The sequence below is a fragment of the Copidosoma floridanum genome, unplaced genomic scaffold (assembly GCF_036245765.1).
Source record: "Copidosoma floridanum isolate Cflo_tuat_1 unplaced genomic scaffold, Cflo_Japanese_pri ptg000007l, whole genome shotgun sequence".
Taxonomy (NCBI): Eukaryota; Metazoa; Arthropoda; class Insecta; order Hymenoptera; family Encyrtidae; genus Copidosoma; species Copidosoma floridanum.
Window position 1 is genome coordinate 7084854 of NW_028321884.1, and position 27914 is coordinate 7112767.

Below are 27914 nucleotides of genomic sequence, written 5' to 3' on the forward strand. Positions count from 1 at the left end.
TACGGTGCAACGATTTTTGCGGCCAGCGAGGAATTGCAAATTTTCCTCCAAAAATTTTCTTTTTTCTTTTTTTTTCTTGTTTTTGAACATTGAAAAGACTATACGAAGTACGACAAAAACGTTGTCTACGCGATGGAAATTACAGGCGATTTAGTTTATTGAGAAATTATCTGCTGTCGACTTCCAAGAAACCAGTACAAGTCGCAAAGTAATTGAAAAGTGTAAAGCAACATACCTGGAACACTGGTTGCGTAATTGAATTTCAACTAGCGAATCAGTTCAAAAGTTTGTCAGTACTTTCTGAAAAAATAAACAAACAGAAAAAAATAAATAAAAAAGCTAAAAAAGAGGGTCTAGATGATATTACTTTTCAAAGTATTGATTTGCTTGCAGGCAAATTAAAACGCTGTCCTAATGGATTTTGCATTTTTCAATATTTATGAAGTAAATGTAAAAAATACTGACGGGTTATTATTTTCATATTTCACCGGTAAACAGATTATATCGTAAAAATCTCATGTAACGTGTCCTGCGAAACGTCATTTTCGTATTTTCTTTTCATCCAAATGGATTTTAATTGTTTGCATTATTATTTTACGCCCCGACGAGTTTCGACCGTCAACCGAGCCAAAAGCACTTTGACAAAATTAATTTCGCTCCAGCGCCCTTTTGAAAGCTCGTCAATTTGGCGTTTGATGTTTTAAAAACATTTTCGAGCTGATTACTTTTTTTTTTTTTTTTCTGCTCGTTGTAAAATACAAAAACCCACCGTTTTCTCGCAACGACCCACACGCGTACACAGATCCAACCGAACGAAAAACAAACTCCCTTTCAACGAGACGCGAAATCGCGATCGGCGCGTTATCAATCACCCCCGCCCCCGCCCGAGGTAAAGTACAGGCTCGGGTTGCCATCCCTCCCGCGCTGCAAAATAAGGGGAAAAGAAAATGAGGAAAAATCACGCGCGAATCTATTTTTCGCCAACTGATACGGCCTGATTTATCAACGCGCTCTCACCCTCTACCGGTCGCGATATTCCGAGTCGTTATTGTTGCGCGTCGGCTCCCTCCTCCACCGACGACGCGGATCTGAGCTGCGAAGCGCACACAGGAATGTATGTACATACGTGCGCGCGCGCGTGACTTATTACCTTTCGGGGGACATCAGTCTTGCGAGATCGCCCGGAGCGCGATACGTTTCCCGATGTGTCTACCCCCTCCCCTTCTTTCGGCAAGCGAGCATCGACTTTTCGCTTCTTACGAAAAAAAAAACCCGGGTTTTTATTTCACCCCCTTGCTGCAGGTGCGTCCCCTGTACGGCGAAACTCAATGCCCTAACAAGATCTCGAAAGCCCCCAAGTTTCCTCGGACTACTGGCAATCTTGACCATCTAAAACTTTCCATCGTCTCTGCACGCGCGCACGCAAACGGCAAAAATCTTCCCCGCCACCCCCTAGTGGCAGCGCGATACCGGAAGAAGCCGAGATAAAATAAAATTCAGTTATCGGAGGGGGGGGGGGAGTGTTCGAGACCAGCTCTCGCTTGGGAGGTTTTAGGGAATAAAAATATACCTACGACGGCCAGCCGAGCGGTGAATGGAGAAGGGGGTCGGGGTGCGTATTGTGGTCAAGTGCCGTGGCGGAGAAAAAACTGCGATGGCCAAGTACAAAAGGCCATGGATTGAAAGAGACGATACGACGACCCCTGGCTCGGGGGGGTTGGTCGGTACACGCCGAAGGACAAATTCCTGGGGATTTATATTTTTCCTCTCTCTTTCCTTTCCACCCTCCCGCGCGAGGGTGGTACAGATATATCGGCAAAATTGTTCCGTCGAGGCACAATTAAAATGCGCGACCCGTTTATATTATTTATAATATATATTTTTCCGAGCTAGAAACACAACGAGGGGAGCGGGTGGGGGGAAAAAAAGAAGCAATATCAAAAGGACGGTGTTCCAAAGAAAACCCACGGCTGTATGTGTTTGTCCGGGCGCGCAATGGTCTTGCCGGACCGGTAAGAAAAAAACGTAAGAATATAGCCGACAAGTGGAGGGCCATTGTCCTCGGCACGAGAGTTCCATTGTCGAGCGCGGGGGTGGTGCATCGTTTCGAGGCTTTTTTAGTCGATATAATTAGTGTCGCGGTGGATAATTCGGGAGCCGATAGCGAGTACAAAGAATAACACGCCCCCGTGGGTGGGTTGGGGTTGAAGGGAAGGAAGAAAGACGTTTGCGGTGGCTGCTGGACAAAAGGGGTGGAAAAAAGGGAGGGCGGGTCGTCGGACCGTGGGTAGCGGCGAGTTTTACGAGGTCGGCGTGCTAATGGCCTTAAGACAAAGGGGGAAGTGCACTCGGCTTCTTCTGCGGGGTTTTGAGAAAGCCGAGCTCGGTCGCATTGTTGACCGGGCACCGCGGAAGGGAAGGAAGCGCGCGCCCGACTTTTCCGTGCGGACGCGGCAGTGCCGGAGACACTCGCCCCCGTGAAATGTGCATCTTCTGTCCTGTGTACGTGGGGGCTTCGAGGTCGACCGAGTTATTATCACTATCGTCCAACCGAGAGACGCGCCCTCGTAAAGGCATCCCTCGGGACGTTTCAAGAGCCCCGTTGCAAATTTAGCATTTTAGAACCACACCCGGCTCCTTCCGGCAAACTGTGCGAGCAATTTCGGGAGATTAATTCAACCGAAGGGTGATTTTTTGACAGACCTCTCGGGCAAAAGTCCGTGGGAGAACCAACAGCGGTTAGCTCTCTCTCTCTCTCTCTTTGTAATCTTTGCACGGGGTTGTACTGAAAGTTGGCAAGAAATTGCACTTAGTACCCGTAAACGAAAAAAAGAAAAGCTTGATATAGCGTATAGGAGTGCAGGGAGGGGATGAGCTTCTTTTTTCCGATCATAAATCAAAACAGCTGGCTCGACTATATGGCGCTCGGGCGGCGACGGCGGGGATTTAATAGAAAAATAAACAGGCCCGCCCGGAAAGTTTCACCTGAATCTCATCATCGTCGGCGCAGCTCCTCCTCCCAAGTACCGCTCCGAGCGAGCGACTTCTTCCGCGTAGGTCCCGCTCCCCCACTGACTCTATCGAAATTCAATTTGTCAAGTTTGTCTCCGGGAACCCTTCCGTCTCCCCTTTACCACCCCTTTTCCAGGAAACCGCGAGATATCACCCAAACTACCCGTAGTTGGCCCCCGATTGTGCTAATCGCTCCTTGATCCGTCGCGCTAATTACAAATATGTGTACCACATGACCATTCCAACTTTATATCAATTCGATGTTTCGGATCGCGGGCTTGATAAAAATAATGGAGGGGATGAAAAAAGAGGACGGTCGGCCGTTAAAGCAGAGGTATCAGCCGCAAATCCTCCCTTCTCTCAGGCTGGCTATACACCCCCTTTTTCACGTCGCCACGGGTCGTCGATGACCTTTTTTTTTTTTTTTTTTTTCCTTTAAACCCCTTTCTCTCTAGCTTCTCCCGCGCCATCCCACCGCGATATTGAATTTCGATTCCGGGGACGACGGCGTGCATCTATCCGTATAAACGGTAGAGATGCGCCAATGGAATCCAAAGCGGGGCGTATATACGTGCATGTATGGAGCGGGAAAATCGAGAGTAAGTAGTGGCCGTATGTGTACACTTGCGCGTCCGCCCTCGGCAAATAGGAGGCGGACAGTAGTCGCGATGGCCGCTCGTAACTTCTCGTCCCACGGGGCTTTCTCTCAGGAACCGGTGGGAAAATACACCCGGTGACAGGATGAAGTGGAGAAAGCCTCGGAGGAACGGGACGGACAGAGAAAAGGGGAACAAAGTGCGCTTGCTTTTTGTTCGGGGTAGGGGGTGAAAAAAAAAAAAGGATTTCCAATCGAGCCGTCAAAGGCGCTCTCTCTGTTTCGGGAGGCAATTCCACAAATCACGTGGACGATGATTAAGCAGCGGGTGCGACTCGTGTGCAAAATTTAACGTGCGCTTCTTCGGTGATTCGTGGATAGCCCCCCTCACACCGGGTTTACGTGACAACCCATCGCGAGCTGGACGTACGTGTTATCTCGTTTGCGCATCAAACGCGAATGAATCTTCCCATTTATTTGCGCTTATATCGGAGCAGCTTGGATTTATCGTGTACAGGCATGCTCCTCTTTTTTTGTCCTCCAACCTAACAAGCTCGATCGGCTCTCGGGTTTTCCAACTTTTGCCTCGCGGAGCTTTGGCAGGGAATGATATTGATGAGCGGGCGCTCCTCCCCCGTTGGGTGGGATTTTCTTTTTTCCCCCTGCTTTCTTCCCCGTGTTGTTTTTGTTCGCTTTTCGTCCGAGCCAGCCGAGCGCCGGGCTCCGCGTTTGATTTAGCATGCAAATTTCATGCGAATTTCATTAATGAATTATGGAACCCGAGCCGGGTGCTCGGTGGGTCTTTTTTTTTTTTTTCTTTTTTTTAATTTTTTTTTTTTTTTTTTCTTTCAAAGACCTTTGCTCCGCTCCTTTTTGCGGCGAGTGAGTAATTTTTTCAAGTGCGAGTTACACTCAATATAGGTACTGCAAACATCAAGTATATACCTATCCTTCGTTGATGGTTTAGTTTGAAACAACATTAAACGTTGATTGTCCACTGATTAGGACACGAGTCGAAAATGTATGATGTATATATGTATGTATTCGATTCGAGGGAAGGATGACAGACAGCACTAACGAACTGGGTTTTGTTTCGGCTCGTTACAGCTGACAAGTTGCCGAAGGGCTTTCCGATGATCACGCAAGCGCCGACGACGAAAGTCGTTGAGGTCAACCACAGCGTTTTGCTGCCGTGCGCTGCCGTTGGCTCACCACCGCCCATCATATCCTGGGTGAAGGACATGCTGCCCATCAACACCTCCAATCCGCACTACATGGTCCTCGAGTCTGGTAAGTCGACGCTCTTTTTTCACTCCATTTCACAATCTAACTAATTGTCTTGTATAACGTGAGTATTCGCACTAATGATTGCGATGAAATGTTGCCGTTGCCCGAATTTTTCTATTTATTCCATGAAAAATTGCACCATAGCGGTTACTTTCCTAAAAATTTATTTAAGTAAGCATTGGGAAAAAGTATACGTTTTGCATCTTTTAGTGTTAAATCCTCATAATGGAGCTTATATATATACATATCGTGCACTCTCTTATCCGGCCTATACCGGGGGGTACGGGTGTACCGAGTGCGCGTATATTATGCGCCATGCTCCATTTGATGGCAGAGTTCCAGAGCACTCTCGATGTACGTACAAAAAGAGCCCGTCGAGGAAGCGAGCGAGCAAATATCCATTTCGAATCCCCTTGGCGTGAAAATATGGAAAAATATCCGTCCATTCTTTACTTTTTTTTCTCTCTCTCTCTCGTATTTTTTCGACGTGAAAGTTTAACTTTTTTGCGGGACGAAATATCGTCAAATTTTAATCGCTTGGAACTATATGGCCGATAAGCAACGCTCAATGGTTTAGCCCCCGATGGATAAATCATGTGCATGTGTGTTTGAGTGATTTGTGTGTCAGTACAAGGAGCTCGCGGAGCACTACAGGACACTGCAATAAGACAATAACATTTTTTCAGAGAGTATTCAGAGTTAACTAAATCAGTGCATGCATTATTTTTTTCTGTTCCTTTCGTATTTTTTTATCCGCCGAATGTCCTTTTCGATGATAGGTCACCGTAGAAATACATCACTTGTTATTGACAAATTTTATGAAAAAATGCAACAATTTCTTAGTGAAAAATCTCACAGTAATTTCTCCCGTGAGTTCATAATGACAGTCTCAATATTAATTTTCCTAGTACTAAATTTTTTTTTTAATTTTTTTTATTTCACACACTAATTCTCAAATTCACGACAAAGAAATAATATTTCTTGTACGAGCTTATACGCGCGTAATGTATTTTTAATGTGTTTATTCTAATATTCTTGTAAAGCATCACATCTGATACCGATGAAAAACGATTTTGTTTCTCTATGCAGGGTTTTCAACGCTAATCGTTTTCACGTCCTTGTATTTTTATTCAACGAAAGCGCGCCGATACGAATCTAGATCATAGCCCTCCAATGACTTTTCCCGCGTCGTTAGAGCCTTTCTTGGGAGTTTTACCATCGCCCGACCCGATACGGGCAAAACATCACAAACAAACAAACAACCGATTGGAGTGTACGAAACGAGCCGGGGTGAAATCAATCAACATCCTTCCCGGCTCCGAAACTTCCTTCTAAGTGTGCTTGTGTTCGCTCATACGCGGTTACCCAGCACGCGAAACTCGTCCGCGCGATGTACGAAGAAAGATGTAATGAATAGATAAACCGGCCGGGCGGGCCCTGTACCGCTATCTCCGCGGAGAAATCGAGCTCCACTCGAATAAGTCACTGTCGAGCTGCGGCCGATCCATATTGATACACCCACACCCCGACTGGTGGGTATATACATTTACATCTTGCATTACCGAAGCTCCGCTCATACGCCCGCCGTGCGGTGCACACCCCCTGTAACTAGCTCAGCCGTCGTCGTCCTTATTCAGCAGCAGGTCCGGCCGACTTGGCTCGCTTTCCGATCGAATTAAGCTCCGCTGCGCCGGACTGAAAATTGACTTGCGATGTACGCCGTTGCTGGCACGTCGCGTGTGTTTTTAGACGTATACCGGGGCGAGGATCGATCGGCGTCCGTAACGATGAAACTCGAGATTCGCCGTTCGAGGACTGGAGCCCCTTTGCTCGCTCTGCTCGGTTATTACGAAATCTTTTCTCCCCTCGAAGAGCCGTCGGTATCGCGTTTCCGGCTGACCAGCTGATACTCATGTACTTGACTAATATTCGTCGCCCGAAAATCACCAACATCTTCTTCCCGTACGTGCGTGTAGTGTCCGACGATCGACGAGGACATTGTTTCTCGTCAACGAATGAATGAGGTTTTACAAGGACTTCCGATGGACGCGCGTTCACGTATACCGATTTTACAACTAACGAGTCGAGCATGAAATACATCGTGGATGTGTAATCGTTGCACCCAATTGCAATTTTTCCAGATTTATTTTAAATCAAAGGATTGTTTTTCTATACATGCACGCGGAAACATACATATATAAATAATGCCACACATCTACTTTGTACGTAAACATTTCGTTTATTTGTTCAAACGTTTTTAATTAAATGCAGTAAGTTTGTCATCGATAAACACTGGACATTCAGAAAATTGTATGAATTCACTGGTGGCACATTCGTGTAACAGTTTTCTTACGACATAACATGGGTGCGGTCGAACATTTTATAGCCAATAGTGCAGTGCTGCTATGTATACGTGTCATCAAAATCGCGTTCGTTTATAATCGAATCCGTTATTGGGTATACGAGCGTCTGGTCTATTTACGGTCCCGGGCGACCAAATCGCTCTGGGCCGCCAGTATATTTGTATTCAGTTGCACGCCCTACTCCGCTGCCATTATCCCGACCTTTTACGATAACGCATTATGGGCCGCGACACTTTCTTTTCCCTCGCATTCTTCCATGCGCTCTTGGCGAAACGAAGAGGCGGGAAAAGTGAAGTTGACAATCACGTTAAATAACGGCGAAGGGCCATCCCGCGGACTTTTCCCTCCCGCTCTTGTTTGCCTTTTCCATTTGTGTATATATATATATATATATATATATGTGTGTGTGTGTGTGTACGGTGTTGGGTTCGAGGAAGGGTATACTCGAGAGTTTGTTATAGTTGGAATGGCTCTTGAAACGTATACATACGTGTATACATGTGCCGGAGGGATTCAACGTAAACAGGTCACGGAGGGTTGCAATTGTTTCGCTGATCCATTCGCTTCGAAGAAAAAGCCTCGCGTTTCGCGAGGAGGGGCACACTATATTCGTTCAAAAGGATGATAATGCAAGTTGACGGTAGGGGTTTTTTCTCTTTTTTCGCAAATAAATTGTGTTTCAATCGAATGTCGGAGATTTGAGAGAAACTAAATGCAGCATGGCGCGAAAGCAAAGGCAAAAAAAAAAGGGGAGCTCCAGCGGGGCACAGTCGAGCAAACTAAAAATTGCCTGCGGAGCCGAGGGCAAGGATAAAAACCGAATATAGCGCGGAAACGTGAGCCGCATTTACGTACACATACACACATATATAGCTACACGCGTCGAAAAAAGAGAAAAAAAAAGACAGGGCAGGCGCCGAAACAAGCTCTATATGCCCCGCAGTCGTGCTCCGGCCTGTACACAGCTCGTATTCTCACCGCACGCCCGTGGCGCCCGTTTTCTAATGCGCGAGAAGAGTCGAGGTGGGTGAAATAATAAAGGGGAAAAAAAAAAAAAAAAAAAAAAGGAAGCATCGTCGCCACCAGCAGCTCGACATGCGAAGTTGCGCACTGCCGTGAAGGCGGAAATGAGCCGAGAGTAACTGCAGCGTAGCAGCGAGCGAGTAACTTTGCCGGGCTGTACAAGAATCTGCTCTCAGCGATCTTTCCTCTTGGTAGCCTCGAGATATGGAAATTCACCCGACCTCTTCCTTTTTTTTCTTTCGTTGCATCTTTTTGCCCCTGTTTTCTCTGCAACGGTGTGTCTAGGTATGCCATTTCAGTTGTTTTACTGCACTCGTTTCCTCCACCCCCGATGGAAGTTGATTCGCCTTTAGCTGTCGGATCGCTCGCCGGCTCGGGGCAAAAGTAATTATATCAAGTCACGTATCGAAAAACACGAAGCGAAAAACATATCGCGTTCAATGATGCGCAACTGTATACGTACATGTGATTCCGTGCGAATGTATTTACACACGCCGTGCGCTGCAAAATGAAATATTTGTATATTGACGCGCCCTCGAGGATCATCGATACGCGCTCTCTTATGGAGTTATCAAACTTTTCGATCTCGAATATCAAAAGCTTTCAGGCGTACACTGTACACACACACACACGAAAAAACGCCGTATAAAATGTGCGTTTGATCCAATCTAGCTCGTGGAGCGTCGCCGGATAAGCCCTCGCTTCGGTCAACACGCCCAAAGTATAAGTCCCACGCTATTTCCCTTCATTCCCCCCTTGCAAACAAAACGAGCCGGACGCGAAAAAGAGGAAAAAAAAAATATATATGTATTTACCCATCGCGATTATCCGAGAACAAATTTGCAGACGCAAAGATACATGTATACATATCTCCGTACAGAGTGAGGGGGAGGGAAGCAGTTGCCACGCCAAAACGAGAAATTAATTGTTTCATTTCGGCCACTGGGCATCGCGTACTCCGAGCCAAATAATCGCACGCGATTAAAGTCGTAAAGGGAGTAAATTACACGCTCACGGAGCCCCGAAATAGCGAGAGTTGAGTCGCCTAAAGACACGACGCTCGGCCCCAGTGAATATGTACGATGTGCTCCTGTAGCCGAGTTTTCGGGATCAGTCGAGTCAAGATCACCGCGCAACGGAGACAGGGGGGGGGGGGGGGTTGGGGCTGAAACTTGATACATATTCGTGAATTATATTGAACTCCGGAGCGAGCGAGCCAGTTAGCTCCGCGGGAGTGCGATTCTAAGGAACACGTGTTTGATACCGGCGGCCCGTGTGTGTGCGTCGGAACTCGCGTAACTCCTGGGGAGCCCGACGTCGTAAGCAGTGTTGTCGAAACTTCCGAAACGTCGACGACTTACTTTTTAACAAGTGTATACCTACTTGGGAGAAATACTTACCTCGATGCCTCGACGCTACTCTCAAAGTGCAGAGGACACTCGCCTCGGAGCTATACAGACGCGAGTTTACTGGTATAAAAATTAATTTGCTCAAAAAGCTCTTTGATTATCGAAGGAAGGAAGGGAATGAGGGGACAAAATCGTCCCGATCGAAAAAGCGCCGCTTGCAAAACTGATTAGGGAGAATTTTCGCGCCAAGTAGTAAAGTCCCGCTGTAGTCAGACGGGCAAGAGCACGGAGTTTCCATTCGCCCGCTCGAGGGGAATGAGCTCGATAAACGCCCTGCTTTCGGAAGAAACTGTCGGAGGCTTGCCTCCTTCGAACATCGTTAGAAACTTTGGATCCCCTCCCCCACCCTCCCATCCCGTCTCCAATCCTCGTGCGCTTCCATTGATGATTTTGAGGTCGTGTGCGGCATAACGCTCGTTATCAAGCTTGCACTGATCATTTCGCCTCTTTGGTTTTTCGTGTTTGCCTGTTGCTCAACGGTATATTTCCAACAATAATAATCTATAAATAATAGTAGTAGTAATAATAAAATTTTATCATAAATTGTTATTCAGACATAATTTCATTTAACAAAGTGGAACTGAAAGAAAACGAGAAAAACTGGAAGATGAGCCCTTACCCCGAATTTGTAGTTTCCACAAGCTTCGGGATTGACTGTAAGCTTGACGAGCCGATGAACTGTTTTGTCTCGCATCGTTGGTTCCTTCGTTTTGCCAATTACGAGTGTAACCCCCTTCGCTTTGCCGTAACGAGTGTTATCTTCTTGCGTGTACCGTGACGTTTCCCAATCCGGTCTGTGTATTCAATTTCTGAGCGCATGCCAAGTTTTTCAATTTAAAGCGATGCTTTGAAAATGTTTTCGTGGTACATGGACGGCGTAAGGGCAAACACCACATTGACCCAGAAAAATAATTCTTTAAGCCACACGTGGCAAAAACTGTACACAAGCGGCGTGTGTGTATACACTGCGCCTTAAGATAAGGGAGATGGGGGAGGATCCAAAGTTTTGGGAAAACATTTGCGCGAGAGAGAGGAAGAAAAATCAGGGAGCGCCGGAAGGGAGTAACTTTCGTCCCAAATAGCCGCGAGGGAAGCAGACAAGGTTACACACGTGTGTACCAACATCTCGTTTCATCGACGTGTGCAAACACGTTACCCGGCGAATGTGCTCGGATGGGAAACTCAACGCGTCTAGCTTTTCTTTTTTGTTGTTCTACGGCTCAAATTCGTGCCTTCGATAATACCGATATTCACTCGCGCGATGTCATCTGCATCGATGGCTGCCGCGCGTATCGCGTCCATTGGCAGCCCGTAATGGGCGGAGCGGCGAAGAGTCGCCATGCATCATACTTGGAAAATATTGAGTTGAACGCGTGGCAATTGATGAAAATTTATGGACGGAGTCTTAATTTATCACGGCGTGACGCTCGATGGGATTATAAAAATGCTTTAAAAACCGATTTTTCGTGCGAAAATAACCCCCCACTCGGCTCCGCATCGCCGCGCAGCAGTCGTAACAAAAATGAAAGACTCGTTAATATTTATATCCCAAATGACGCGCGGCCGATAAATATTTCTCCTCGGCGCGATAAATCAATTCATCGTACGCCAGAAATATTTCGGGAGTATGACCATGCGCGACGGTCATCGTTTTCCGATCAGCGAGGAACGAAAGCGCGGCGAAAGGATAAAAGTTGGTCCTGCCAAACGGTTGAAAAGTTTCTCACGACCAACTCGGGGAAAGCCTACTTTGCCTACTTTTCGTGCGTTTCGCCCCTTCTTCATATCTCCGCTGTATAGTTGCTGTTTCCACTGGAGATGTGTGTGTGTGTGTGTGTTTTTGCATTTACCTCGCGCGTGTCGAAGTCTATTCTGACTACAAAATGTAAAAGGAGTCGATATATCAATATTGGAGTGCACAAACATACATGTGGAGCACGCGTGTACAGTGGAGAGGGGAAAAAAGCTGCTGCCTATACGTTTATTTGAATGCACCGGGACGAGAGCACGTAGCCCGAGTTTCCTGCTGCCTCTTCGCCTTATTTCCCTCGCTCTATCCGTATCTTTGCGCGTGTGTACACCGGCACGGAGTGAGTTTGCGTTTGGAATTTTTTCGAGTTTCGTGTACCAAAAAACACTTTAGTTGCTGTACCTACAAGATAAGGTCTGGTAAATACGAAATTTGTTTGATAACCCCGGGGGGCCCTTTTAAGTGATTCCAAGTGGATGAGATCAATATTTGGTCAGACGCACAGCGCGCGTACGTAACGTACATTCGAGGGATTTTTTTTAACTGTTCAAACGTTATTATGGAAAACTTAATATCCCTCGTTGCAAAGATATGAAATAACTTGGGTGTACGTACAAAATAAACAAGTCTATTTCAGTGGATCATTAATCATAAAATTATTGTCTCGCAAATATGTGGTTTGTGAAAATGTCTGAACATTTTGTCTGAACTTTCAACCCTTGAATCAATTCTCAAGCACTACAGCAACAATGTCACTCGACTCGAAATTCTTTTGATTTTCCCCAAGGCGTGCCACCTGGAACTCGTATTTTTTTTTTTTCTTTTTTTAATCCTCTCCTATTAATTTTGCTTGATATCCTCGGAGTGGACGCGTTGGCCCGAGTAACGTACGAGTTTCATTAAATCCGCGTGTGCATTACGAGCCCCATACCTGGCGTATAATTGTGCTTTGACCGCGATCGGTCCTCGAAACGAGAAAGAAAAATAGGACACTCGGCCCCCTCGCCCGTGGGAGAAAGGAGGGGAGGTGGCAGCTTTGATTAACTTTTTTTAATTAACTCGCACCGCGCTGGTACAATGCTTGTATGGAAATGCAAGATCAAATGGGATTATCGGATAAGTCGTTAATTATAAGAGCAAAGTATTTTTTCTGCCCCGTCCTGATAATCCGCTCGGTCTTCCCTTCGATTAATGGAAACCGAGAAACGTGCACTTCATGTGCACACGCTCGGGCCTTTATTAAAGTTGTTGAGAAGAATCGGGAGGAAAAAAAAAAACACGGAATACGCTGAACGGAGCTGCACTTATGTACTCCGTGTCTACGTGAAAAATGGGGAAAAAACAAAGCACCTGAATATTTATTGGCACACGGTGATGCTAAATAACAATTAATCCCTATCGATTCGACGATTCCAGGGGATTGGCGCCTCACACGAACGGACAGACGTATACGTACTCTCGCGTGCACCACCAGACGAAAAAGCTATTCGCGCGTTGCATACTCGAGTCGCGCTTGCCTGTTGTTCATTAATAATTTATGAGCCCTGCTTACGCCGAGCTTCGGCTCCTTTTTCCATCCTGCCACTCGCTCGCTCTGTTTTACTATTTTTTTTTTTTTTTTTTTTTTTTTTTTTTTTTTATCAATTATTTACAAACACACGATGCCCGTGCGCCCCCGTTTAATTTAACCTTTTTCTCCGACAACTGCGCAGTCTTGCTCTCGCGTACGACTAATTCATTACGGCTCTTCGATTCGTGCCCGATGGAGGCCAAAGGTGACGCGCCACCGATGCGTTCACTCGGCTTTTTGCTTTTATCACGGGCACTGCACGCCCGATATTATATTTATCACGACTACGTAGTTTGACGTATTCGCTCGGCTAATGTACATTACGGCCACTTTAATTCAATTTAATAATGCACACACACACAAGCCGATGTCGTACACTGAGTGCAGTCTATTAATTATTGTGTGGCGTGTGCGTTGGATTATCTGAGCATTCCCATCGAGAGGAAACGACGGGCATAAAATTAATATTTTCCCCGAGCCGGTGTACGTCCGAATCGAAAGAGAATTACAAATCATCCTCTCTATCGCATATTACATTTGCCATCACGGTAGATGCATATCTGTACTGTATACACAACGGTATATGGATGAAGAAAACACGAGTGGGCCATAATACTCGCGCAAAATGATAATGATGATTATCTGAAAACACGCATCTACCGAAGCACGTGAGAGCCACAAAGAAACAAAAAAAAAAAAAAAAAAAAAACACCCACACTCACACGTATATGTTAACGCTACACGTGTATATGATACGCGTATCATGTAATACACGTCGTGTGTACACATGGGAGAGCTCGACGTCCGGTCGGACAGCCGGCGACGTTACCCGCGCAGATGAGCCGGGGCGATTAGGAGCCCCGATCGGAGCCGATACCGTCCCGTCCTTGTGATGGAGTACTTTCCTACGGGGACCCCCTCACCTCTGCTATACACCCCAACGCCAATCGCTCTCGCTGCACAGGGAAAGTCGCCTCTGCATAGGTTTTGTGAATATTAATTAATGAAAAAAAATTAATTTACCCGCTTTCGAGTACCAAGCGTTGGTGTAACAACAACGAAGTATACCTATGGTGCGCGCTGACGGTTTCACGGTTGAAAAAAAAAAAAAAAAAAAAAAAAAAAAATTAAGTAGTAACATGCGAGTTTGGTCAGACATCTCATGATTTTCCGAGTGGATAGTGGCGACACAAGTGGTTTCGGTGTGCGTTTGTTCTCCCCCGCGGACAATGCGACTCCCACGTCGTCGAGAAAGCGAGGGAGCACAAAGCCACGCACGCGCGAATGAAAAAACAACAAACAACAAACAAACACGAGATAATCGCGCGTCGACGAGTAGAGTTCATCTCGTTATCGCGGTCGCACCGTGTACACGTACACCCTTCGTGCACCTTGTTATCTGTCTTTCTTTTTCCCATTCCAGACCCGTTTCTTCTTTGCTCTCCCCCCCCCCTCGGCCTTCCTCTGTTTGCTAAGCTCACGCGCGGTCACTTCGTCTTCCTCTCTCGCTCCTTTTAATTTGCCGGCCACGCGATGACCGTGGCTTAATTTACTCCTCGGCGTGCAACGTCCGAACGTTCCTGCGCTCTCGCGAGGAGGGAGGGCCTGAAAACAGGAATTGAATTAATTTTCTTCCGACGTCTCGCGCGTGGCGTACGCGTGTACTTTTCGGTGCAGGGAGAGTAAAAAAAAAAAAAAAAACAGCGGATTTTCCAACGAAAACAACTCAGTTGCGTGCCAAGAAGTGGTGGTATAGTTACGTTTCACGCACGAACACTGGGATGCACCCGCGGGGTTCGTAATTGGAATCTGGCTGATCACGAAACTTTCTTACTCCTATTGAACCACACCGAATTTGACACCTATGTATACAAGTGGACAGACATGTTGCGCTGAAAGTGACGGTTGTAACAATAACAATGTAACAAAATACCCGAGCCGAGGGAATACGCACGCTCGGGTGAAATCGTCCTCTCCTGGCAAAACGGTATACGGTGTAGCTGCGAAGCCGATCGAAGTAAAACTCCCGGACAAAAAGAGATGGTAGGTGTGTTCCCTCCATTTCCATTTAAAGGGTTGACGATTTCCCGTTTCCCGCGTTCGCTGAAATGGAAACGTCGCGTATGTAGTCTTTCGACACAAAGGGCGACGGCAAAGCCGTTGTATTCGTTTCCGTGACATTGAGCGCGGGATCACAAGTACCCGTGTGCCGCGACACAGGGATATAACATACAGATAACGCAAAGAGTGTGTGTACATTGGGTGTAAAAGTCCCCCCCCCCCTTTCAGTCTCGCGTGCCAATCTTTGCGAATCTCGCGAGGCGGAGCAGTTAAATGGATGAGCGTGACGTTTGATTATCTGCTTCGCTTATTTACGTATATACCTCCTATACATATGGCTGTGCACACACGCAGTGAGCCTTTGCTTGTTTGTTTGTTTGTCTGCTTATTATCGATTCAAGGGGATAACGACGCTGCTCGATTGTACTTTATACGCGCACTTGAATCGATGTCAATGACTTTTTTTTTTCCCATTCATCCGTATTAATTTTCCTTCTGTCCATGTGTGTCCGTCATTCAGGATCGCTGCAGATCACAAAGTCGGAGCCGACGGACCAGGGAAAGTACGAGTGCGTGGCCAACAACACCGTGGGCACGGAGTACTCCAAGTACGGCCACCTCTACGTGAAAGGTAAAAACACACTGTACAATTATGTATATACATTGACGAAAAAAAAAAAAAAGAAAAATACGATAACCGGGGTTATTGGGCGATGGGTGCAGTGCGCCGCGTACCGCCGCAGTTCACGATCCCGCCGGATCCGGTGAAGGAGGTGATGTACGGCTCGTCGGTGAACCTCACGTGCGTGGCCGTGGGGGCGCCCATGCCGAGGATCAAGTGGCGCAAGGAGCCCGCCGAGGACCTCACCCCCGATAACGACATACCCCTCGGCAAGAACGTGCTCTACTTGAGGAACGTCCGCGAGTCGGGCAACTACACCTGCATCGCCAACAGCGTACTGGGCATCATCAACGCCACGAGCTACGTCAAAGTCCACTGTGAGTCGACCCTTTGGCACCTATGCACTCTATACGTAATGACAAATGAAATAATAAGAAAAAATGATTGTTGTTGTTGTTGTTGTTACAGCTTTGCCGATAGCGCCCGAGAACGTGCAGGTGTCGGAGATCACGGCGACGTCGGTGAAGCTGACCTGGTCGTACAAGGGCCCGGACGAGCTGGCCTACTACGTGATACAGCACAAGCCGAAGCACACGAATCAGGCGTACGCCGAGATATCGGGTATAACGACGATTCACTATCAGGTGCGCAACCTCAGCCCCTACACCGAGTACGAGTTCTTCGTGATCGCCGTCAATGATATTGGACGTGGCATGCCCAGTGCCCCCGTGCTCGTTACCACCGGGGAAACAAGTCAGTATTTCACCGTTTTTTCCATCTCTCTTCATCTTTCGTCATTTATACGACTCTTGTTTCGAACTTTGTCGCACGAGTAATGGGAACAAGGGTGTTTTGTGAATAGCGACAAGTTACCAAAGTCTAATCGTAACTTCACACAACACCCTTTCCGTGCATTTTTTCAATACCGCTATTTTTACCTACGACTTTTTTCCTTCTCTCTGTTCTTTGTCTCTTACACTTTTCATCATCTACTTAATATCGTTTTCATATTTTCAGCGTCTCTCTATACGTTCGATCGAGAACAAGTGTTATTGATAATCCCTACTATTTATTCTCGATTGAACGAATAATGCAATCTTGATTGTGTTGCTCTTATATATATATATAGCTATATAATAAATACGAGAATCGCCACCATGTGTATTTGCCATTTCGTGTAGAATAGCGCTACAGCCGTGAAAACTCGAGCGTACATTTGTTACGGACCGTAAGAATTTTTGTTGCACTGAATTGAGATTTTTTTGCACGTGGAATATGATGAGGAAAAAGAAAAAAATACATAATATTTTTTGAAACGATTTTTGAGGGAAACCATTTTTTCGCTTTTTTTCCATGCCGTCCAATCGCGGACACGCTCGATACGAAAATACATGTAAGTGACATATACAATAAACATTTTTGTAGAGAACGACACGAGCACTGTTTTTTCTCTTACTCTAGCTCCCTTTTTTTTTTCTTCACTCTTTTTGTACATGCATCACGTACTTAGATTTGATGTATTTTTTCGATATATAGGTATCTCTTGTGTGTGTTGCACTCGCGTATTTTTTCACTTTTCAAGTATATTTACATATTAAGTATAGATGCTGCATTCCTTTTTTTCGTGTCTAAATTTTTTTTTTTTTTTTTTTTTTTTTTTTTTTTTTTTTTTTTTTTGTTCACCACAGCAACTCGACGTTTTTACGAAATTATCTCTAATTGCACCCTTACCTCCTCGACTCTTAGAGCACCTTAAAATTAGTCCACTGAGAGAAGATTGAACATGCTTTCAGCCAAATTAATGGGGATGCCCAACTGCTTATTTACGCGGGTTTTGAGAACATTTTTAATAACGCAGACAGGTATTTCGAAATTAAAAAAAATAAAGAAAACAACCAATCCGCCATTAACGTGGCTCGCAAATTGCACTGGTTTCAACTGCACCCACTGTATTTTTTATCAAAGTTAATGAAAAAAAAAAAATAAAACAAGCACCAAATAGATAAAAATTAAATTTTAAAATTCTCTCAGTGACGTGCTTGTGTAAATACGAGTCCGGGCAGAGAAAAAAAAAAGAAAAAAATAATGCATCCTCGTATTTTCACGAGCACTCGAGTTATGCGCAATAGTCGAGTGAACCTTGAATAATCAATTGACCTTTTCCATATAGCGGAATCAACAAATGGAGGCGCCAGTAAGTCAAAGTCACGTACTAAGTGTGCCGTAGTGATTTTGGTTCTTTTTTTACTTATTATTTTCTTATTCGTTTTTTTCACTACACATATTTTCGAGTCACATGGAAATTCCATCACTACCATCATCTTCCGTCCTTTGAAGTCAATTGTTTTTCACTGTACGAATTTCCATCGGACTTTTCAAACTGATTATATTTTAATTTTTACAACTCTGTGTGTGGCACATTGTATATATATTACGTCAAAACACCAAATCAAAGTTAATTAAAATACTCGCTGTTTCTCAAACACCCTGTTTTATCACAACTTACTCTTTACTTTTACTTTTTTGGTTCTACAAATTAAAAAAAATAAATAAATACAAAAGACACTTAATCCACCCTTTTTGAACTTTGAACACCGAGACCAATCAATCAATGAATCACTAACCGTAGTGTTATAATCAGCACAGCAACCATGTTTATTTTAGTATTGTTTTGTTTTTTATTTTTGTCAAATGTGTATACCACAAGTATATCGATCAACTCTCAGGATCGGTTTGTCCTATACACGCGAGTGCGGGAAAACGGGATTTAAAAAAAAAAAGAAAACCTTGTTTTTACAGGACCAGGCAGCGCACCCCGCCGAGTGCAGGTTCGCCCACTGAGCTCGACCACGATGGTCATCCAGTGGGACGAGCCGGAAACACCCAACGGCCAAGTCACCGTAAGTACATACGACCCAACGAGCCAATTATTATGAAAAAAAAAAAAAAATAATAATAATAATAATAATAACGAAACGCTATATGTGCAGGGCTACAAGGTGTACTACACGACCGACCCGAGCCAGTCCATGCAGAACTGGCAGTTCCAGACCGTCGACAACAACCAGTTGACGACCATCTCCGACCTGACGCCCCTCGTCATCTACACGATCCGCGTGCAGGCGTTGACGAGCGCCGGCCCGGGACCCCTGAGCGCCCCCGTCCAGATAAAGACGCAGCAGGGCGTGCCCAGCCAGCCCGAGTCCTTCACCGCCGTAGACGTCGGCGAGACCAAGGTCACCCTCGAGTGGAACAAGCCCGCCCACAGCGCCGAGAACATACTCAGCTACGAGCTCTACTGGAACGACACCTACGCCAAGGTTACCCCCTCCCCCCCCCCGTATTTTTTTTCTTTGACCACTGCTGTATTAGGTGCTGGCTATAACGGCAACTCTCGCGTCGCGTTCGCAGGAGAAGCACCACCGCAAGATCCCGGCCGTCGAGACGTACACGCTGACGAACCTGTACCCAAACACCCTGTACTACGTGTGGCTGGCGGCGCGGAGCCAGCGGGGCGAGGGCGCCACCACGATTCCCCTGCCCGTGCGGACGAAGCAGTACAGTAAGCACACCGAGCGAGGGAGATTACTATATCCATTATATGTACGGCCGTTTTTTCTCGAGCTGTTGTTCAATTGATGTGGCACCTCGAGAGGCGGCGCGTGCCCGGCCAACAGCCGCGTTGCTCGTTTTTACCTGCCTTGCCCTTCTTCCACCTCCTTCTTCTCTTTTCCTGGTCTTGATATAGGAGGGGGTCCTGATGGAGGAACGCGGCTGTTGTCCGGGCACGGGTGATCCAACAGGTAGGAGGTACACAGTGACTCGATGACATATTAAGAACCCTCGTAATATCATCCCCATGCTACGTGATCACATTGAGCGCAGTTTATACGGAGTTGCTATTATTGATTGATTGGTAACAACCACTACTGCTTGTTGATTCATATGTTAATTATACATGCAACCCATGTGTGTATATATTGTACAAAATTTGTTTGTGCCGTAAAGTAGATGCAGTAGTTTCAGTAAGCTACCCCGTAATTCTTGCGAATCCTTTGCTCTGTAATTTTCATCCCAGAGGGACAAGTCACCATCATTATACCTTTACCGATTTATTGGGCCAATCTTTCAATGGATTATACGTATACAAATGATCGAAGGGGAACAAAAAACGGGGATGACCTGAGTCATATATGCAAATATTACATTTTTTTTTTTTTTTTTTTTCTTTTTTTCGTTGTGTATCAAGTACCATCAACGTGTGGGAGAGTGAGAATGACCGCATGCTTTGCAAACGAAATCTGCAATTTTTTGGACATGCCTCTTTATACATATTATATATATATATATATTTATCTATTCGTATATATATTACTATCACTATTATTATCATTACTATTATTGATACATATAAATTGCACCATGAGCACTGCATCACTATAAATATATGTGTGTGCATTTTGGGCACCTCTAATTATTATTTATTTTTTTTTTTAACTCTCAATCGAAAGATCAAAAAAAAAAATTACTCCTCTACACCCATCTTTTATCTCTTTCTCTTTTTGTGTGTACCTCCTTTTTTTCTCTTTTTGTAAAAAAAAAAAAAAAAAAAAAAAAAAAAAAAAAAAAAAAAAAAAAAAAAAGATCTCTCAACCAGTGTGTTTGAACTCTCGACGGTTCTCCGGCAATGAGTCGCGTAATCACTCCCGGATCCTTTCATTAACTTTCAAAGCTGACGCCCGTGAAGCGTTAATGAGATTTGGAGTGAATTCCTACTCAACGTATTCCTTTTATCTCCTCCATCCTGGATTAGATTTCCCAAAGTACCGACAGCTCAGCGATTGATCGCCTCTCTCTCGTAGAATCGGTCGCGGTGTTTCGGTACATTCCTTCCCCATAAAATATAGCTAAAAATCCACCACATGTACATACACACATGGACACAAACACAAGGCCACCCTCCCCCCACCCACCCACGTCGAGAGTTCAAGCGAGAGAGCCCCGTCCCTATAATCGAGTATTACACACAGTCCCCGCGGCTCCGCCTCGTAACGTAACCGGCCATCCGACGAGCTCGACGTCCATACTGGTTAAGTGGGATCCCCCGCCGGCCGAGCGGAGCAACGGCCGGATCGCTTACTACAAGCTGTATTACGTGGAGAACGGCCGCTCGGACAGCGAGTCCTCGATAATAACCCTCAACAACACCGAGTTCACCCTCGACGAGCTGAGAAAGTGGACCGAGTACAGGATATGGGTGGTGGCTGGTACGAGTGTCGGCGACGGGCCGCCCAGCTACCCCATAACCGTCCGCACCCACGAAGACGGTATGTATCACCAACTTGTGCCGCACAGGCGCGTTTTACAATTTTTTTTTTTTTTTTTTTTTCTCAACACTCTTTTTTTTCCACACCGCTCGCGACTGTTCAGAACAGCCGCGTCTCGGAGATGTGTGACTCCTCTCGCCTGGAACTCGTCTTTTCCATGGCACCTCTTTGTGTTCGCCTTAAAACTTTATCCGCCGGGAACATTTCGTTGGCTTTCAATGTTGTATACTTGATTTTTCCGCGTTAAAGATTCATACCGATGTTAAGTCTATTTCGATCTGTGATGGAAATATTTAATCACCGATCGATAAAGGGTTTGGCCAAACTCGAGCTTCCAGACGCGAGAGACGGGGTCACTGAGTAATCGGATTCAGCTCATACGTAATATATGTAAGCGTTCAAAGAAAGAACCAAAAATATAAAAGCCTGCCAAAAATTCGACTGTCGCTGAAAATGCGCGTGGTATTTGTTATGCTATCCAGTGCGAGACGACAAAAGCCCGTGGCAACGATTTTTATGCGAACTTTTCGAACCGGTAACCATTAATTTCAGCAAATTGTCAATCAGTTGGCTAATATTTTTTTACATATAAATATGGAAACATACCCGTGCTCTGCACCATCTCGATTTTAGATTCTAAAAATATAATGTTTCGTCCAATCGACTAAGTACTATTGATACCTTACCTCCTTCAATCTTCAAATGACCAAATCAATTTATTCCCAATTCATGATTGCCTTTTTTTATATGTATAACTCGATCGTCTTTTTGCATTTTTAATAATAATTTTTTTTTTTTTTTAATAATTCCTTCCTATCTATCACATTGATTTTAGTTGAATGTAGATAAATGTATGTTACCTTGATATGTAGTATCATTTATTGATTGCAACTGAAAAAAAAAAAAAAAAAAAATTACATACACAAATTACCTTAAACAGATGATTTGCAAGTTTTTAAATTACGCAAAAAATTTTTGAGCGTATTTTTTTAGAAATATTTTGAAGAGCGTTGGCCTAAAATTTTTTGGCTGGAGAAATTTTATATTTTTGGAAATTTTTGGCGTCTGAATCCCCGAAATTTTTGTCCCACCCAAGTTAGAAGAAAGAAGAAAAAAACTTTTTTTACAGGTTAGATGCAGCCACGGATTTTTCGATAGCTGATAATGACATTTTTGAAATCAGCAACGAGCGATACCTAATGATAATGTATAACTATTTTTGATAAACTTTTTTCAGGATTTTTTAAAAAGATTTTTCAACAATCATTTTAAAAGTGATGACAATAATAATAACCGACTCTCCCTCTTTTCTTTAACGGTGGTGAATACTTTTTGTTCTCATCACATACGATTTAAAATAGCAGAAAAAAAAAATTAAAAAAAAATTTTTTTTCATCATACTAATCAACTACATTCTCATCTAAAACTCATGAATTTTTTCTTCTCTTTTTTTAAAGCATTTACAGGAGGATGATGATGATGATCCAGGTTTTGATAATAAAAAGCAATTAGTAATTTAAGACTCAATACTTACAACTCTATGTTCTCCTACTTACCTCGTAATAATCTTATTCATTATTCTACTTTTTTTCTCTACTCATCTCTCATTTCACGTGAATCCAGTTAAATTATTCGTACTCTTTTTTCAACATTTCTTTCTTTTTCCACCTATTATTCACCTGCATAACGTGTAATAAGGTTATAAAAAGTAAAAAAAAAAAAAAAACAGGTGGTTGTCTGTCTTCATTTGTCACTGTCAACTTTAAAAAAAAAAAAAGGGAAAAAAGTTCAGTTAAATCTCCATTACGTTTATGTGCCAGCTGGAACAGCAAAAGGCAAAATTTACATAGAATTTTAAAGACAGACAACCACGAAATGTAAATGTCTTTATTCCACTACATGCATTACACGTGAATGACAGTGGAAAAGAAAAAACAACAACAACACTGATTACCCAAACACATAATATAATATATACAAAACCAATATCATCGTATAACATTTGCAATCTCTCTTTTTCACTATATTCTATTATTATTATTCTATTACGTATTTATATGTATAAAAATTACTATAATATATATATATATCTAAATATTTATAAATCTACCTACACGTTTCTACACATATTTCTGAAACAAGGCTCTCTTTTGTCTTTAGTTGGAAAAAAAAAAAAAAAAAAAAAAATCCCAATAAGAAACAAATAAACAAATAACATTTAGTTTCTATCGTTTGCACATGATTAGAGCATGCTGAATTCGTTTGTTTATCTCTCTTTCTCTCTAACATCCCCTCGGTCCACCTCAAAAGCATCCCCGACAAAAGGGATGAATTAAAATTAATTTAAAAGATCCCCGACTCGTCCTCCCCATCCCACCCTCCTCCCTGCGAAACCCCGTAAATCCTCCCGACGAAATGTTAATTCCAAAGCTCCGTCGAGTCTACGGCTCGGTTTCCCCTCCCCCGCCCCTTTCGCTAATATTTAATCGTTTCCCTCGATCATTCGGCTCTAATGAATTCTTTCAACCCCACTCGCGACCACATATTACACACACTCACCTCCGGCAATTTGTTTGATCTGAAACCTGACCGACTCGCCGACACCGTTATCCAATTGTTAGAGCTCGAGTGTTGGTAATTATGGACACAACCGCAATTATAGAGATGATACGAGACCGTGTACACCGGGTCGATCGGGTAAACGAGAGAAAGGGTGTTCGCTCCGTCGTCGTATCGGGTGACACGCGACTTCCGCCTTCTCGATTCCTTCGACCTCCTCTATAGAGGCTTTGAAATACTCGCGTTCGACGCGCATCTGTTCAATCGTCAATAGAGAGAAACGCTGAACCAACTGTCCTTGTGCACAAACACCATGTGGCAAACGCGGGTTATACAATACGTTTGCGTCTCAAAAAGAATCGCGCGGTGCCATTGACTCGAGTTTTCACACTTTGAGCATGGGTTTCTCAAAACAATCGGAGAACAAAGTTCGCAGTAACTGAAAACGCGCCACGTTGTCCCTAACGAATTCGGGGAGACGAAAGCTCGGTCTGGGTAACAGTACGCCCTTTTATACACTTACTCCGGGGTTATCCGAAACTCAAGCGCACGCATCCTTTCCTCGTCTCCTTCACCCAGCCAAACGTAGACTCGACTCTTGGAGCTCTCTCTGCGTCTCTCTTATATATCAACTCACCAGCGCAAAGAAAACGTTAAGTACAGAGTATATATTACTATTATTATTATGTATTATGTATTATCATTTTCGAATCACGAGTATTTATATAATCACTATTAAATTTATTTTCTCTCTCTTTCTCTCTCTTTCTCTCTGTGAGCACCGTTTGACTACAACAACCAAGTACCATATACCAACACGTAAATGTACTCTAAAAGAGCACCGTATTTTCGTACACCTGTACTCACCGTAATTATACTCACGTATAGCACATTTATATATTATGCCAGGTATGACTAAAGCACATCAGCAAAATCGTGTGAGTGTGTGAGAGCATTTTATATACGCAATGATGTAATGTAATTTGTGATAAAGCACCAATCGCACCGTTTCTTTTTATTATTATTATAACCATATTCACTCGTACCGCACCGAATCACGCTAAATTATCATAAATGTATTGTATAAGAGCAATGATCGAACAGTGACGTACAGTACAACGTTGTTGGCTACAACGGCGTCAGGGAGGGAAGAAAAAAAAAAAAAAGACGGTAAGGAATGAGCATAATATAAGGAAGAAACAACGAAGGGGTGCATACATTTCGGCTACTCAGTTGGCAAATAATTCACGTTTCCGGGGGCACTTTCGCACCGCGAGGGTGTACAGTACTGGAGAAAGGGGGGCGGGGGGAGCGAGGAGGTGGCCACCGCATCCAAGAAGGGAGAGGAGCTTCGCTTTGGCCCCTGGCTAATCCCGCCCCGCAATGAATAACGCACCATCGAGCGGATTACCTTTCCATTATGGTTTCCGAGACTCGCTAATCCATCCAACCCACCCACCCCCCTCCTTTTTTCCTCCACTACCCTCTCCACTTGGCTCTCCATCCCCTGTTTATTTTTTTTATTGTCCAACGCGTCGGATTGTAAAACATTTTCGGAATTTTTAATACTTGGACGGGTTTCACAAAACGTATACGTGCGCACGGAGAAATCAAAGTGGGAGTGCCCGCGATTTAGTTTGTTCCGCGGAAAAATCCTCTCGCCCAAGTATACATGGAGTAAAATCAGCCGGGGAGGAATCAAAAAGCTGGGGGCTCGCGCCGGGATCCCAAATAATAGGTATAAAAAGCACGGGGGGAAAGGCGCTAAAAGCCCGTCTGGCGCTCTCGCGGCGGCCAAAGAACTCCCTCGTCGCTCTCCCTCCCGCCCCCTGGCTGCCACACACCTGCACGCATCTCTAGACGAAATCACAAGAGCATCATCGCGCGGATGCACACGTATACTTATAGCACGTTTGCACCTGCAATATATTGTTACATCTGAATTTTCTTCTCTCTCTCTCTCTCTCTCTCTCTCTTTCTTCTCGCGTGTGTGTGTGTGTGTGTAATATAAATCTGTGTACCATCCGTACGTGCACCACGTGTATGTTGTCGCACCTCACGTTTATACACATATATCGTGCCGAGCACCAAATGTAGAATGGAAAAAAAAAGAAAAAAAAAAAAAAAAAAAAACACGCAAATCGAAAGCAAAGCAAGCAGTAGAGCACCAAGCACAAATGTATGTATATATGTCTGTATGTACAACACGCACGGCATTGCGGATGCAGCAACGGCACCTCCATGTGAAAAGATCGAGACAATGATTCGGAAAAAAGAAAAAGCACCTGCCGACTGCACTTTGCCGAGTACATGAGTTTGCAAGAGCAGTAGTGGTACTGGTGGCTCCTCTTTCGCGCATTGTATATATGTATATGCTTTTTCTTCCTCCTAAAAAGGCCCAGCACGCGAGAAAGCTATACATATATACTGGAGGCAGCCTCAAAGTCACGATGGACCCGCGAAGCGGCACTCCTGTATACTGCTACCGGAGGGTGAATTTTCGTGTGTATGTACATGTATGCGTGGTTATAAGTTTGATGATACACGCGCCAAGGGCCGCGAGCGCAGGGGAGAGTATCAAGGGAGGAATGGACAGCTAAAGACACCATGTGTGGATATGCGTGTGGCTGCACGTGTGAAAGGAAGGCTTCTTTTCGTTTTCCTTCCTTTATACATGGGACACACGTACACGGGATGTGTAAAACGCGGATGGAAGGTGGGCATCGGTTTAATGCCACGGGAGAAGAAAAGTGGTTTCAGCGCTCCGCAAAAGGAGGCGGAGGAAGCGGATATGTTTGCCTCCCTTTTTTTCGGCCCAGGGATTTATGCTCCGCGGGGGAGTAGTGCTCTCCACTACCTTATACTCTTCAGCCGGCTGGCCGTCTGACTATTCTTTACTGTCATCTTTTTTTTTTTTTCCCCCACGCAACTAGTCCGCGCGACTTTTTCTTTTGGGTGCTCCGATGGAAGGGCGCGATCGACCCTCATTTTGTTACGCAATTGCAGATTTTATTCAGATCGGCCGAGTCGGTCGAAAAGCACGAGAGACGCGAAAGTTAAATTTAATCATGTACGTGGGTTGTTTGGCGAGCTAGACGAGGCAAAGTGGAAAAATATAAAGTAAAAGAGGGGGGTACATCGTTTCATTCTCATTTGAATACCAATATCGATGCAGTAGGATTTCCGCGCTTCTCTCCTCGGATCGTTCGTCCGCGAGCTTTTTGGCTAATTTGCGACGCCAGTAATCACCTTAGCCATCGCGGGCTATTGGATCGCAATGCCAATGCGGTGTTGGGTGCTGTAGGATTATTGCATCGTAGGCGTCGAGGGAGGCGCTCACGTGTACATGCAGGTACACCTATTTTGAAACTCGGTGCTGTGGGGCAACGAACTTCTCTCGATTTCCGCAAAATTTCTTCGACATACCCCGAGCGTTGAATTCGGGGTGTGTGTGTGTATGTCGAGGTGCACGGGGAGCGAGTTGCAAGTTTCGAATACTCACTGATATTTTCAAACGGATGATTAGCATTGTTTGACGGAACCACAAGATTTTTCTTCGCCCGACGAGGAATTTCGTTGCCTGTTTTGAGTGTTATTCTGTTTCTAAAGATGCTGCAGTGTGATGGTGACTCTAATTGGTGTAATATTTCTTTAAATTTGCACCTGACAGGTAAATACGATGGATTTGCTCTCGTTTGGATGCGCAGTACGCGGGATTTGAGTGCTCGAGTGAAAAAAAGTGTATTTTTTGCTTTTCAAAGTATACCTATGCGTATACACATATACAGGTGGATTGTATACATGAAAACATATTTTATCCAAGGTACGGTAAATTTTCCAGGTGTCACAGATGTTTTTTTTTTTTTTTTTTTTTTTTTTATTTCATCCCGTGTGATCTCGAGTACATGCATTACCTGTGCAAACAGGAGCAGAGCTGCATATAAAAGTTACCCCTTTCACTGTGCGGATATGCTTTGAATTTTTGAATGGCGTACAGCTCCTGTATATGTGCGTCGATCGAAAAATACATAAGTATACGGGGGATGGAAGACGGATCGGACGCGAGAACTTTTGCGGATGTGGAAGGGATGTGCAAGAGTGAGCTAAACAACATTTTTTCCTTCAAGGATTTTTTTTTTCCGGCACTCGTCGCGTAGTGTGTTTTTGCGCTGGCATTTTTTTTTGTCGATTTTTCGAGACCCAAGCTTATAGAATAACCAAACAAACACCACACAAAAGAGCCGCGAACGGAAATAAAAAAAAAAAAAAAAAAAAAGAAATACCCTTCATCCAAAAGTGTTCCCAAATCGTTTTCATCCCGAGTCATTTGTTCTCT

At 44.5% G+C, this 27914-nt stretch overlaps 1 protein-coding gene across 1 annotated transcript in view; it reads left to right on the forward strand.

Moving 5' to 3' along the window:
• The window catches only part of Lar (tyrosine-protein phosphatase Lar), a 198904-nt gene that overhangs the window by 161146 nt on the left and 9844 nt on the right, over positions 1-27914 (forward strand). Inside the window, exons 6-13 of the mRNA XM_089589068.1 lie at positions 4715-4897; positions 15591-15701; positions 15794-16069; positions 16161-16445; positions 18492-18592; positions 18683-19012; positions 19104-19254; positions 20723-21019. Of these exons, the coding sequence (XP_089445194.1) occupies positions 4715-4897; positions 15591-15701; positions 15794-16069; positions 16161-16445; positions 18492-18592; positions 18683-19012; positions 19104-19254; positions 20723-21019 (1734 nt within the window). The remainder of the gene's footprint in view (positions 1-4714; positions 4898-15590; positions 15702-15793; positions 16070-16160; positions 16446-18491; positions 18593-18682; positions 19013-19103; positions 19255-20722; positions 21020-27914) is intronic.